This window comes from Ambystoma mexicanum, chromosome 8 (genome assembly GCF_040938575.1).
Source record: "Ambystoma mexicanum isolate Mex_15411 chromosome 8, UKY_AmexF1_1, whole genome shotgun sequence".
Classification (NCBI taxonomy): domain Eukaryota; kingdom Metazoa; phylum Chordata; class Amphibia; order Caudata; family Ambystomatidae; genus Ambystoma; species Ambystoma mexicanum.
In genome coordinates, this window is record NC_090929.1 from 645276704 (window position 1) to 645291181 (window position 14478).

At 45.7% G+C, this 14478-nt stretch overlaps 1 protein-coding gene across 1 annotated transcript in view; it reads right to left on the bottom strand.

The window, feature by feature from the left end:
• Positions 1–4601: 4601 nt before the first annotated feature.
• OTUD3 (OTU deubiquitinase 3) overlaps positions 4602–14478 on the bottom strand; it is a 50145-nt gene continuing 40268 nt past the window's right edge. The window contains exon 8 of the mRNA XM_069610376.1: positions 4602–5169. Within this exon, the coding sequence (XP_069466477.1) occupies positions 4990–5169 (180 nt within the window). The 3' untranslated portion in view covers positions 4602–4989. The remainder of the gene's footprint in view (positions 5170–14478) is intronic.

A 14478-nucleotide genomic window follows, 5' to 3' on the forward strand; every position in this document is an offset into this window, starting at 1 on the left:
TTTCTTTCGTCGTCCGTATCTGGCTATCGGTGGAAACAATCCACGCCAGGCTCTCGACAACTAATCTGTCTGTCGAGGGTACCTCTGGCGTCGACGTTACAGGCGTCACTTGCTCTACGCCGACTGGCGCTCTCTGACAGTGCGCGTCGTCTGGCGGTTTAGTGATAGCGCCCTAATCTGGGGGTAGCCCACTCGCTAGTCGTGTTTGTGGTTGCGAGGGGGGCTTAAAACTCTTACAGTCTGAGGAGGCCGCCGGTAGGACCTGCATCTCCGTTGGCGCTAATGCTCTCTTTGTCTTCGACGAGGAAGAGCCATGGGTCGTGTGTTTATGGGAGTGTTTTTTGTGTGCGGCAGTGTCGCCGGGGTGTTCATCCCCATAAGCAGGGCGTGAGCCGAGCCTGTCGGGCCGGGGACAGACGACGAGGAGCATGAACGCTCCTTAGAGAGGTCTACGATTTCCGAAACGGACGTCAGGTTATCACATTCCTCGTCACTTTCGGCGGTGGCGGCAGCGGGTGAGGAATCAGACCTAGACATGGCATAGGCTGCCCACCTTTTGACCCTGCGGTCCTTTAAAGTCTTAGGCTTAAGAAGCTGACAGGCCGCACAGCCGTCTTCTTTGTGGTCGAGGGGCAAGCAACGGTTACACTGTTTATGCTCGTCTTTCCAGGTAAACTTGTCCTTGCAACGCGCGCAAAACCTAAAGGGTGTCCTTTCCATAGCTGAGGAAACAATTGCATGTGATAACAACCCCGAAGGAAAGGGAGGAGAAAGGGAAAGGCATTCTCAAAGAGAAACAATAAATGTCCCACGACCCCACTCTCCCTACTGTATTTGGCCGGCGAGGCCAGGCCACGTGTTCGGCAACGCAGAACAACCTCCTCTGTCGAAGGCACTGCCGTCGAAGATCTTGATCGGCGGTGAAACAGCTTTGCAGCTACAATGCCGAAGGAGGGATGTAAAGTATTATAAGTTAATAACGACCAAAGGTCGAATAAATGTTTTTGCAATGTCTCTCGAGGAGCTCCGCGTAAAGGCGACCAATATCTGGGCGGAAAAAAACAATCTGAGGGACCTCGACGCGTGAGGGATTGTGGGTACACTGCACGTCACTATAGGGATAGTGTTACAGACATGCCTCGTCGACGTCCCCTTTTCGACTACGAAAAACAAAATGCAATACTCCGCAGTGACCACTGGATGTCAGACTATGCACAGCATGTGATTCTAAGCAGATTAACAAACATCATATTACTTGGTCAACGATATCAATCATGTAGTTATGGCTAAATAAAATTCCCAATAGGAAGAGCACTTTGAGATACTTCTAACTTACAAGCCATTCAACGAAGCTTCACAAAAATGTCCAAATAAAACAATTGAATATGGATTTTTTTGGGGGAAGTTCTCAAAAGAATAAAAGGGGAGAAGTGGCAAAGTTATACAAGAGAGTCCTGAACCTTGTGTTTTCCATCCATTTCTTAAAGGAAAATGTTTACTCTCAACTAAACCCCAAATTTGCTGATCACATTTGGGCCAAACCTTCACAAAGGGCTTGCATCTTTGTTGGACTGGTGATTCTTTAGTGGTTTGTTTTGCACAAAACCATCCATTAGTTTGTTTTAAAACTGTCCAAAATCCCGTTACGCATATCAGTATTCAGCCAGACCTATCAATAGATCCAAAGGTCAATTTTCAGGGCATTGGAGGCCAAAATTGTGTTAAAAATATTATTAAACGGGGCTACAAACGCCATTATGGGGCAACCAGATTTGCCATTCCCCCAAGAAATTGCTTCTAGTGTTATTTGTAGAATGTGTGGGGTTCTGCTGCAAAACTGTATTAAAGCCCCAGGACCACTCCCAACCCTGCAAAGAAAAGAAAAATACATAACAAAGCGGAGGTCACAGAGGTTCAATAATGCCACATAAAGGCAGGGTTTATACTTGCAGGATTGCAGACTTGCCATGTGGGTCGGTTCACAGGATGGGTCCATGACCCAAAGTGGCCACTGGTCATGGGTAGAGGCCATGGCCAACGAGCCACATTGGGGCCAAGTGGCCACTGGGCCCGACCGACTAAAGGCCAGGCCTCGTGGTCATTTCAGTTGGGTTACTGGGTCCATCAAGTTATTCAGTGTGCATCAGTCACCCCAGCAAAGTGGCCAACCACCATAGATACTGTGGGTTGCTAGACATGGTCCAATGCCCAGCTTCAGGCCTGTGAACACTGCTGGAGGACCAGACACCCAAGTCCGTGCAGTGAATGTTATCCCATGGACCCGCAATGGGTGAAGAGTGGCTACACTCTTAGCAGCAGGCAAGTCCCATTGACGACCTGAGGTTACTTTGCCAGGCCTAGACCTCTTCAGGTGGCTTGCATGGTCCCAGATTATGGCACATGGCCATGTGCTGGGCAAAGCAGACAATGGCCATGGACAGTGCCCACTTCCAGTGGCTCCTGGCAAAGTGGACACTACCCGTGTTCTGGTGGCTTTGGTGGGCCAAGGAATGGCATGCTCTAAGCAAAAACTCCAATATGCATGGCTGTAGACCATATACAGTTGCCCCCGATTGGTTGGTTGGGGCACCCAAAGAAGGGTCAAACCCTTCTCGGCCAAGTAGTAACTGAGCACGACCACTGGCCATGGTCATTGGACCCATCTAGTGGTTCCAAAGAGTACAGTACAGAAGCTTCAGCCCCTTGGTGTGCCACTAATCAGAAAACCAGATTACGTTTTGGAGCCATTGTTGCCACTGTACTGGACTCACTGGAGAAAGACGATTTAACTAAGTGGGTTCTGGGGCCAACTCAAACCACCCATGTATGGATGACTGTCTGAACTTTACAGATCTGATCAACTTGGCATTAGGCAGATGAAGACACTGCATAACTGAAGGACTACCCATTGTAGTCATAGTGGTAGGAACAACCATCATTAACAGCATTAACCATATGTGATCAATAGAGGCTGGAGTTCGATTAGGTCAGAGTGGTACAAGTCATATTTTCCTTACCAGATGGGAATGAAGCAGTTATCCAGATTTAGATTGTATTACTAAAAGCTTAACAGAGAAGGGATACTAAAAGCTTAAGAGAGAAGGGGACAAACGTCTAATAACTTGGACCACAGAATCTGAAAAGCATGCAAATTAGCAGTGTACTTGTGCAGCAACATGTTGCACTTTGTGAGAAAGTGTGTGCACGTACATATGGTGGTGCCATGCTCCAGCAGTTATTCCTCCCAAAATAATAAGAATCTTTTTTTGTATTATTCAGGACTGCCCGAGCAGAGAAATGTGCACATGTTGAGTAAATGCTTCATTGCAACTCAAAATGGTGGCAATGGTGGAATATATTTATAGATTTGAAAGTGTTGTTTGGTGGGGGACATTTGTTTTATGCCAAGCTTAGAGCCCCCATGCCCATAAAGTGCCACAATATGCCTCACCAGAGGGGAAAAAAGTGTGTCACATGGCTAAACTGTTACAAAATGCAACCACTTTGTGATGGGTGGCCAGAATGCCAAACTGCACCAAATAGGACATAGACCGTAAAATGCAACGAATATTGCACAGAAATATACAAAGCATGTCAAACAGAATAACCTTGCTAACTGAGCAAGACCAGCGTGCTTCGCTCTCTGTAGTAGACAAGGACACCACAGAGGTTGCAAAGGTTACAATCGTGTGCAGCTATTGCAATCCAAAACGAAAAAAGCCTCAAGCTAAAAATGATGCAGAGCTCAATTGCACACGTACAAATAACCAGTAAGGAGAGTTTTCAAAATGGAATCCGATTTAGCACTACAGGTCTCACTGAACCGACACAGCATTGAAATATGAAAAACTATTACCAACCAGATTCATATGTGGGCACTAGTGGACAGCAAATTATGCCAAACCAACAGACTGATAAAAAGAGACCACAAGTCGGAATTAGATGGTATGACCACCAGTCAGAAGAATGGGAATTAGGGGTTTAGCTGTCAGAATGTGCCAGAAAAGATAGTACATGGGAAAAGGACTCGACCCGATCAAGCCAGAAAGAGTGCAGGTCACTACTGAACAACTAGCTGAACTATCCACCCGAGCAGTGGCTTACCAACAAGAACCACAACAGTCTATTCCAGTGAGCAAATTCAGCAAGGGGGCACAATCTCCATCTAATCTACCAGAATCCAGAAAGCTAATTAAATCACTTTTTCCAGCAGTAACCAAATCCAACCCAGACTAAACACTGCCTAGGTGGTCACCACTCAACATCTGAAATCTTAATCTATACACACTACACAGTCATACAAATCCATCCAGACCCCACGTTGTTGCCTCTTGCCATCGCCTCTAATCCATAGGCTGAACAGCATGGCGACAAAATGTAATAAGCCTAGTCCCGTGAACTGTGCAATACAAATTCTGCTATAACAAGTTTCACATGAATCCAAATACCCAGAGGATGGATAGTTTGGTTATTTTAGTTATAAAATACTCTAACAAAGAAAAAAAAAGGCGATTGGTGAAAGATTACAATTCAGATCAGTCCTAACTTGTTACAGTAACATGAGAAACAGTGCCACAGGGACCACAAGAAATGGGCAAGACCATGCTGAATGCCATTTATTTGAGTAGATGATTTTCTGCTACTGAATGAGATGAGCACATCAGCTAGCAGAGAGGATGGTCTTAAGGTTACAATGAACTAGAACAAAATCATATTCCCATGGGGAAGATTTAATAAAAAAATAATTTAAAACTAGTGCAATTTTTTAGAAAACATTTAGGATTAGGAATCCAAGGCTTTGGGGCACCACAAAGACAGTGGGACCAGAGACCATGGACCTGATGTGATGAAACCGAAGACAGTGCACAAAGACTTAGATTTCCAGGGTATTCTCCAAAAAAGCACCAACAGCGCTTAATGCACTATCCAGGGGCCTCTGTCTATCACACCACTATGCAGTCTGGTGTAGATCAGTATAGTCCAGCCTAATTAGATGGTGAGGGCTGTGAAGGCCTGAACGAGTGTGACTGGTTCCTCATTGGGTGCCTGGTTCCTATTATTGTCCACATTATTGCTGCGGTTCTCCAGCACCTTCTGCCTGTGACGCTCCTCCTGCCGCCGCTTCTTCTCCTGGCGCTGTTGCTCTTTTCGCTGCTTGTTGGATGCTTGCTGTCAAAGGAGAAAAAGAACAGTTACAGATGCAGGAAAACGCAGCCATCACCATATGCGAAGGGCTAAGATCTCAGAGAGGCCAAGACCATGCGAGCCATACGTTTTTTGCACTCGGTGTAAAGAGCATAATTCTCAAAGCACCACTTCCCCTACATCCGACCCTCCCAAAGGATTTTGACACTAGCTGAAAGCGTTGAAGCACAAAGACCAACAGCAGTCAAAATGTGTTAAACGCTCAGTGTAACTTAACACACTTGGAATCAATCAAAATGATTATAATTGAGTTTACACTCCGATAAGTAAATAACCATACAATTCCATATTCTTCAAATAACACAGGAAATGCCCAAAATGTAAAAATGACATCAGATGTCTTCTCATCAAATTCGCCAAATTCAAATTCAGCTGCTCACTGTATGAGATGGAGCGTATGGGGATATGTTTAACATGCAGCAGATGGGAGCTCCAGCTTTGCGTGCCCCAAGGCCTCATTTCGCTCTGTACATTTTTCAATTATAACATTCTTTTGAGAGCTACAAAAGGGGAAAAGCGCAAGATGGAGCTGCGCTTTGACTGATCAAGGTGCGTGTGCAAAGACGGGATCCGTTGCCTCCACGGTGCTTTATATTAGGAGTACTCGGAGTGCTAAGTAGCTGTGGAAGCACAAACTGAGCCACCCAGCTGTAAATGAGGGGTGGGAGCAGCACATTGAATCGAGAATATTGTTAGATATTGTTTACCGTCCGCATAGGTGTGAAAGGTAATGACCCAAAAGCTTTCCCCCTCGTACCTGGCTCCTTGGGCCTTTGGGACCTGCACAATCAAGAAGTGCAGGAATGTTAAAAAAAAACAAAAAAACGCATTTCAAGTGAGTGCTAGGGCTCCCCAAAAATATTTCTAGCGCACTTATACATTTAGAACTGAACTTATTGTCCTCTTAAACGGGCTAAACATGTAAAGTAGAAGCTGGCTATTTTGGCCTACCGTACCTCGGGCACAAGTCTGAAACTATTCTGCAAGGTTCAACCAATATGATTAAGGAGGCCAATAAAATCAAAAGCCGGGAGGAGTATGTAAGAATGCCTCTTCCAGTTAAAATGGCCGAACATATGCGTCAATAAAATGGACAGGGGCTTTTGAAATTTTTTCAAACAGAATGGGCAGATCTCTTTCTGAAACTTAGATCGGGAATTCTACCATTGGGAATTAACCTAAACAGATGGGACGAATAGAAACATTGTCCATTTTGCCTGGACATGTGTGACTCCCTTCAACATTTTCTGTTCTCTAGCCCCGCATACAGACTCACAGGAAGGAGTAGTTTGATACAAATGCTTTTAGATTCCAAAGCGGAATGAATAAAGAAGAGGGATTTTCAGACCTTTTCCAGGTCTGTGTTCTTCAACCAACAGGGGAAGAGTCCTGAAGGGTTTCCTAGATAATATGTATAGCAAATAGGAAATGGATAAATTGTTTAAATGCGCATATAATATTATGTACAGGTTTCTGGGAATATTATAAATGTGCTAAAAAAGGGTTAATGAGGTTACCAAGTATCACTGCGCCAATCTTGTTTGTCAACGTTAGTATCAGTTTATTTCGGCGAATTGTGGCATTGTCAGCATCTGGGGTTTGGTGGGAGACTAACACCAACCGGTCTAAAATAAGAACATGAAGTGACTAGGTGACCTCGTCACACTTGCGCGTTCAAATGCCTTCCATATATCTATCGATAAATAAATACAATTCCTTATTGGTTTCACTAGTAAAATTACTTTGTGAATGATACATCATTTTCGTAAGATGCATTTCAGTGCAATCATGAGCAGCCAACAATAACCTCTTGGCACACGTGCCTCTTGTTTCGCCAAACAATGGCTTCCTCTAGGCTAGTTATACAATAGCTGGTTAGTACATTAAATTATTCATACCTGCCTGTGGTCTTAGTGTCTTATGTTTGGTTAGTTATGCTTTTATATAGTTATTCCTTATATTCAATTGTTTGAAAATTCAAATTCAGTAAGCTTTAGTCTGGAAGGTCGAGAGAGGGAAAGAAATGTTCCAGCATGAAAAAAGCAATGTTTCATTTAATGTGTTTGGATTGTTTAATTCATTTCTCACACCTCTGTGCTTAAGTGCATTTGTTATTTCAAGGTGCTTCCGGCAGACTGGCGCTTCATATGCGTTGTTCAACCCATTAAGAGTGTTTGGGAGGAAGTGTGCATATTGCTTCCTCGTGCGTGCACAATTGTAAGTGCCACCAATATTGGGGTGAGCTGATGCGACGGTGTAAATCATAGTGGTGGTTCTCAACAGCTGCCTTCGGGCGGTGGTTAGGTGTGGTGTTGTATTACCAACGTTGGGTGCTGTGATGAATAGTCCCGGTGACTATATTAAAGGTGAGGAATAAAAGGTAAGTAACATTCACGATTTACTTTTTAGCAAATCATTTGATTATGTAAAACGATTCTGTGTTAATACCAAAGTTGTGAGAGCGCTGCTCTGATCCAGTGTGAGATTGGATTAGGTTTGCTATCTGTAAAAATTCAATACACGAGTACGAGTGATCTTAATTGTCCCATTGTGAGTCTGTGTGGGATAAGTGCCCAAGTAGTCAATAAATATCTTGGGAGAACCGTTCGTAGTGGTGGTTGGGAATTCCTCTGGGTAGCTGTTGCTTCGTCCTCCTATTATTTCAAAGTATAGGAGTATTATCAAGTATATGCTGATTTAGTGTCATCCATGATGTCATCATACCACGAAGACCTGGCTGTAAGGCTCCTCCTGTAAATGCCCGTCATAGGAATATCAGTGTTGTATTCCGTAGTCGGTACACTTGGTAGGTGGCTCACCATGTTGGATGTTTCTACGCACAGGTGGCATATCGATAATGGTTTAGGATACCCGAATGGGTGTGGTGTGGAGCCGAGTAGACCATTTGTATGTTTGTAATTCTATATGTGACATCGAGGGTCCATCTCGTGTAGACCTGGGTGTGTGCTAAAATGATAAGATTAGCTACCCCATGCAGCCCAGGATAGGTCGATCCTGTTTATCTTATGTGAGAAAGTAGTAAGGCAGAGGTAGTGGAGTCCGACCGACTAAAGAAAATGTCAGATTCATGTTAAATTGATTCTTGCTTGGGCAGGTCTCCATAATTATGGATTTTGTGTTGATGGCACATATTGAGATGTGCCAGCTGGGTTCACAGCTGATTCTTAGCGTGTGTGTGTCTCTAGACCTGTTGGATGCAATTCTGGCAGCCAAGTTGGGTGTGTGATCCAAGGGGCATCCGGGTGCCTATTCGTAATCCTGAATCCATAGGAGTCGCGAGGTTCCTCCCCTCCTCCCCTGCCGCCCCCATGTTAATGGTGGGGTCGATTGGTTGACATTGCAACGATCGTAACAAGTTAGCCCTCCAGTCGGTATAGGATGCCCATACATGGTATTGCTCAAGTATGTAGTCAAATCAACACAATGTGTTGGTACATACTTTACATATCATGTCGACAATAGGGTCACAGATTTGTGTCATATTTGTATCAAGTGTGACTTTTAAAAAAAAACATGCATGTCATCTTTGTCGAGACCTGCAATTGTGCTTTGTAACTTGCAAATTATTTTGGCATCTTGTCTTGAGACAAATTCTTGATTGCCTAATCTGGCATCTTGTCGGATGTGTTTAATCCCCATAAACTTGATACCTTCCTTGTTGTCAATTTGGTGTTTGGTCACCCAATCTTCATGGAATGGTAGTTTTCTCCCGCTTGGGTTGGTCATAATCATGTTGAGATACTCAAATTGTAAGGCGCGGTTCTCAGATTGTTGATCCGACATACAATTTGTCACACGCATATTATGATATATATTACAAACTTTGATTTAAAGTTGATGAGATCTAAGAACAATTTCTGTATATCTTTAGTTTCAAATGTTTTCACATTGTTTAAAGCTTACTTGCACATGGTACAAGTCATACATTTGTAGAATCCTCTTAGCCTTTGTCCTGTCCTTACATCCGTTTGGACTTGTGGGTGGGGTTCTTTCATGAAGCTCGGGCTGAGCCTGGTTTTAAGTATAGATGCTTTGGTAAATACAAAATCAGGTCGGTTGGATATGTAGTTGGTCAAAACATCATCTAATAGCAGCATGTGCTAGTGTTTTTTAAAGATTCTTTGTATGACATTGTTCCTGCCAAACCTGGTGATCATTATGGTTTTGTTGTCCGTTTCTGTCTTGTTGGCTTTGCAGGTCCGGTCACCCCTCTCTGTGAACCTTTCCTGTACTTTTAGTGCCTCTTTCTGGTAATCCTTATCTGAACTACAGGTTCTCCTGGCTCTTATTAGTTCCCCCTAGTGTAGGTTTGTTAGTACTGATTGTTTGCGACAGCTCGTCAAGTGCAATGCAGTGTTGACCTCAGTAAGTTTTCTAAAAGTGTGTGTGTGACAGTATTCTCCTCTTGTATTTCAATGTGTAGGTCAAGGAAGGTAATGTAGTGATAATTCAATACCATACGTATTCTGGTTAAGGTAGTGACTGAATTCCACCAATTCATCCTCTGTACCAAATCAGAGAAATGTCATCCATGTACCTCACTCACATGTGGATCTTGTCCATGTAGTCTGGATGGATGTATACATGTTCTGCCTCAAATAGCTCCATGAAGAGGTTGGCCAGGGAGGGTGAGTAACTCGATCCAATAGCCACTCCCTTGGTATGTTTGTACAAGGGGTCGTTGAACAAAATTTCTTTTGTAGGATGAAAGCAAGCAAGTGTTTTAACATGTCCATTTACAAAGCAAAAGAAGCGGAGTTGTCCTTGAAATAGTAGTCAATTGTACTAAGCGCTAATCTATGAGAAGAATACAGTGCTTTCACATTCATGGTAGGAATTCTTGTGTTCCATATAATTGTGCTGATTATGTCTAGGATATGCAGTGTCCACTATTTAGGAAGGAATTGGGTATACTTCAGGTCTAAGGATTGGGTCTATGAATATAGACATGTTTTCTGTGAGCCAGCCTTTGCCAATGACTATGGGGCGAACTTCTGGTAAGTCGTCAAACCGTGTGCACTTTGGGTAGAAAGTATATGGTTGGAAGGTTCAGGTGGTCAGTGCTTCAGAAATCCTTTTCCTCATCCGTTAGGAGGGTGTTTCCATGTGATTTAGCAATTAGTTCTGCCAAGGCCTTCCCAATGTTGTGGATACAATTTGGGTTGATTTTTCATAGCATCCCTGTGTGGTCAGTGTTTGTCTGCCATTGTGAAATAGTCAGTGTTGTTCAGGATCACTATATTGCCCCCCTTGTCTGCCTCTTATTATGTTCTCATATTTTTCTATTCCGTGTAGAGTTTTTAGTTCACTGTGGTCGAGGTGGTTTGTGGTATATCCGTCGTTGCTCCAGTACGATTTGTAGAGGGTCATGTATATCTTTGGCAACTGCCTGATGAAAATAATCTACCATATTGCTTTCTGGTTGGGGTGGTACGAATTTGGATTTAAGATTTGTATATTTTGTGACAGTACTGGTGATGCCCAATTCATCAATTAGTTGCTCTGTTGGCCTAGTTAGTCCGGTTTCCAATGATAGGAGTAATTTGGTATTCAAGATCTTTGATGGTCATGGCTGTGATTTCCAGGTGGAATCTGGTATTGGTTTGTTTCCAATTTGAGTTGTGGAAAACGATCAATTTTCATTTCCTTACGATTTTGTACTAGTCTATTTGGACCTGGGTATGGTCTATCAATCGAAGGTGCAAAGGAAAGTCCTTTATTCAGTACTGCTTGTTCGTCTGCTTTTTTCTCATGCTAGGACATTCCCTTTCCCTCCCACTAGCGATGATAAACTATGACGTCAAAATCCTAACTACCATATTGGCCAAGCGCCTGAATAAAATGATGGGGGGCTTGATACACAGTGATCAAAACAGCTTCATACCAGGGCGTAGCACAGCGCTGAACTTGCGCCGACTACAACATATATTCGAGTAAACAGCGGCATCCCAAGAACAATATGGGTGCAAATACTATACACAAGCCCAAAAGCCAGGGTTAAAACGGGGAGGTTGGTGTCAGCTATCTGGGACATCAGGAGTGGGACAAGACAGGGGTGCTCGCTATCCCCGATGCTGTATGTACTGGGTCTCAAGCCCATAGCAGTGTACTGTAGGAAGCAACATCTGGATGCTGGTATTTGGGTTGAGGGGGGGGGGAGGGACACCTGCTGTCGCTTTATGCGGGCGACGTGCTGCTGTACGTGAGGGACCCGCACCTGAACGTACCAGTGATCCTTGACACACTCGATAACTATACAAAAGTTGTATAGGGGATCCACTTCAGCAGGACCACATCCTGCATATTTCCACTGTCGGGGCTGAAGGGGAAGAAATTTGAGGAGCTACCAGCGGTGGGACTCAACTGGGAGGTGGACACGTTCAAGTACCTGGGAGTGAACATCAGACACACCGGAACAAATGAATGAACACAACACGGCCAAGGTGGTGCCGAGTTTGAGGAAGTCCATGAAATTATGGTTGAAACTGCCACTGTCGCCGTTAGGCAGGGTAGCCATCACCAAAATTAATATTCCCCCAAGGTTCCTGTACTTCAACAATGTGCACCTCTACATACGGGCATCCTTTTTCATTCCCTAGAGAGACTGCTCTGAGACTTTGTGGGGCACTGCTCGCCACAGACTTTCATTAGCAATATTGTACTTACCATTCGATAAGGGCGGGGTGAAACTCCCTAATCTGGAAAGGTACTACCTGGCGGCTCAACTTAGTCATGTAGTTAAATGGCTAGCAGACGACCCACCTTGGAAACTGACCTACAACGCCTAGTGGCTCCCACCAAACTGAAAGAAATACTATGGATTAAACTTGAGGGCCCACAACACACACCGCTACCGATAACACTTGGCAGGAAGGTTTGGAGGAGAGCACACAATCTACTAAAACTGGTAAACCCCTACTCACCAAAGGTGCCGATAGCGGCGGACACATGCAGGGATAGCTCGGACATGGCAGTAGTGAGAAAATGGGAAGAGGTGGGGATATATACATGGGGCGACATATATGAAGCCGGGGTTTTACAGGAATTTGTTTCATTACAATGAAAAGAGGGGCTACCGATCAGGCAATTCCTCTGGTACCGCAGAGTCTGGGAAACTGCCAAAGAAAAAAGGGAGGAGGAACCACAAGAGAGCCTGCTACTGACCCTAATGTACAATTTGAAGGACGGCTGGAGACCGTCATCTAGGCTGTACTGTATACTGATAGACACACCCAACCCCAAAGGCACAGTGCTGAAAGAGCAATGGGAAAAAGACCTAGGCGAAGGAAGGAATGGGAGAGAATATTGGGCTTTCCTAAGGCTGTATCCAGGAACCAACGCTTCAAACTCCTACAATTAAATGTGCTGTACCGAACATACATGACACCACACAGAATAGCCATGTTTAAAAAGGAAGCAAGTTCCCAATTCCCGTGGTGCAAGGGTGAGAGTGCTGACATGCTACATATGTTCTGGGAGTGTGTGAGGGTGTGTAATTTCTGGGTACGAATAGAACGAGCATGCAGAGAAGTGGGAATACAGAGGTGCGAGTGGTCACTGAAGGAATGCCTGCTCGCCGCCTATCCACGGATCAGCAAACACGAGCATGTGTGGCCAGGTTCATGGACCTGGCATGTATACTGGCCAAAAGAACCATTGCCATGGCCTGGAAAACACCTGCCGGGCGGCAATATGGAAAATGGTGCAAACAATTTGAAAGGTGGGCAGAGGCGGAGACCAAGGTGTGGGTGGAGGGAGCGACCAGATCGGAACCAGATGGCATTGACAAATATGTGGCATGGAAAGCACTACTCTGGGGCATGGTTCAGCCGTCCGACAATAAGCCCCCATGAACGCTCCCACTGAAGCAAATAACACCTGAAAAGCGCTCACTCAACCATACCCCTGCGATAAGCGGCACCTACCAACTGTGATAAGGGTAAGCAAGCTAACCCCCCGAACGAGCACTTGCCCCATGGACATCATGCGGAACACAAGTACGTGTAGGAAGTTGTTAAAGGTTATTTGTTGTTGTTGACAAACGTAGGCATGTGATGTGGAAACTGAAATGCATGACTAACTAAGCAAATGCTAATAAAAACATTCAAAAATAAAATAACCAGGTATTGTCTAACTAACCTAGAGAAAGCCATTGTTTAGGGATACAAGGAGGCACGTGCGACCAAGAGGTTATTGTTGGCTGCTTATGATTGCACTAGAATGCAACTTACAAAAACGTATCATTCACAAAGTAATTTACATAATTAAAAGCACCTATATGAGGGGGCGTGGCTAACCGCCATGTGAAGAGGACGTTCGCTCCTTGCGCTCCGCTTGATGCGACCATCATAAGCTGCTTTTAACTATTTTTTTCGGGGGCCCCGAACCCCACGAACCGCCTCACCGAGGGCCGACATCCTGCTGCACCTGCGAGTCGATTCCTGTGACCCTGGAGGACCGGTCTCGCCCAATAAACCGTGCGACACGATCCCGCGGACCAGGGCCAAGATGGCGGCTCCCGAGCCCTGCAAGACGCGGCGGCCCGCGCCCTAAAGCCGCTCGCGCCGTAACACTCAGCTGAGGGCCGAGGACACACGAACGCCCAGCTGGACTGACGAGGGGGTCCTGCGGGGCACCCGTGAAGCTTGGAGCGCGAACGACGGAAGGTGCCAACGGGACGACCAGCCTGGAACGTCCCGGACGAGGGCGCTGCCAGTCACAGAACCGGGAGCCAGGGCCTCGGAGGCCCTTCGAGGTGAGCGGGGGGGACTAACGCAACCGACACACACAGGCGTGCCCGGCCTGGTAACCCGAAGAAACGGCACACTACCCGTCCCCCCTGCGCCTACGGAGCCGCCCACAGCATACAGCGATCCGCCATCGCGGCCCACCCGATACGGCTTCCTTGGCCACTCCATCGCGGCTCACCTTGGCCGCCTCGTCAGCAGTGAAGCCCTGAGGCACAGTTGACATGTCTACCAAAGGAGCAAGGGCTAAGCAACGCCAGACCACCATCGACACGTTCACGGCGGCGGGGCCCACAGCGCCAGATAACATGAGCGAGACTCTTGCTGCAGACCTGCCCGACCCCTTGGGGCCTTCAGCGGAACCTAGTAACACACAGATCCTTGAAGCTATCAAACTTTCCCAGGCTGCCGTGGAGCATAAAATAGACGCTGTCGCCATAGACTTGAACCTCCTGCGCCAAGACGTTCGATCCCTGGCCGGCAGAACAGAGGTGCTGGAGGCCCA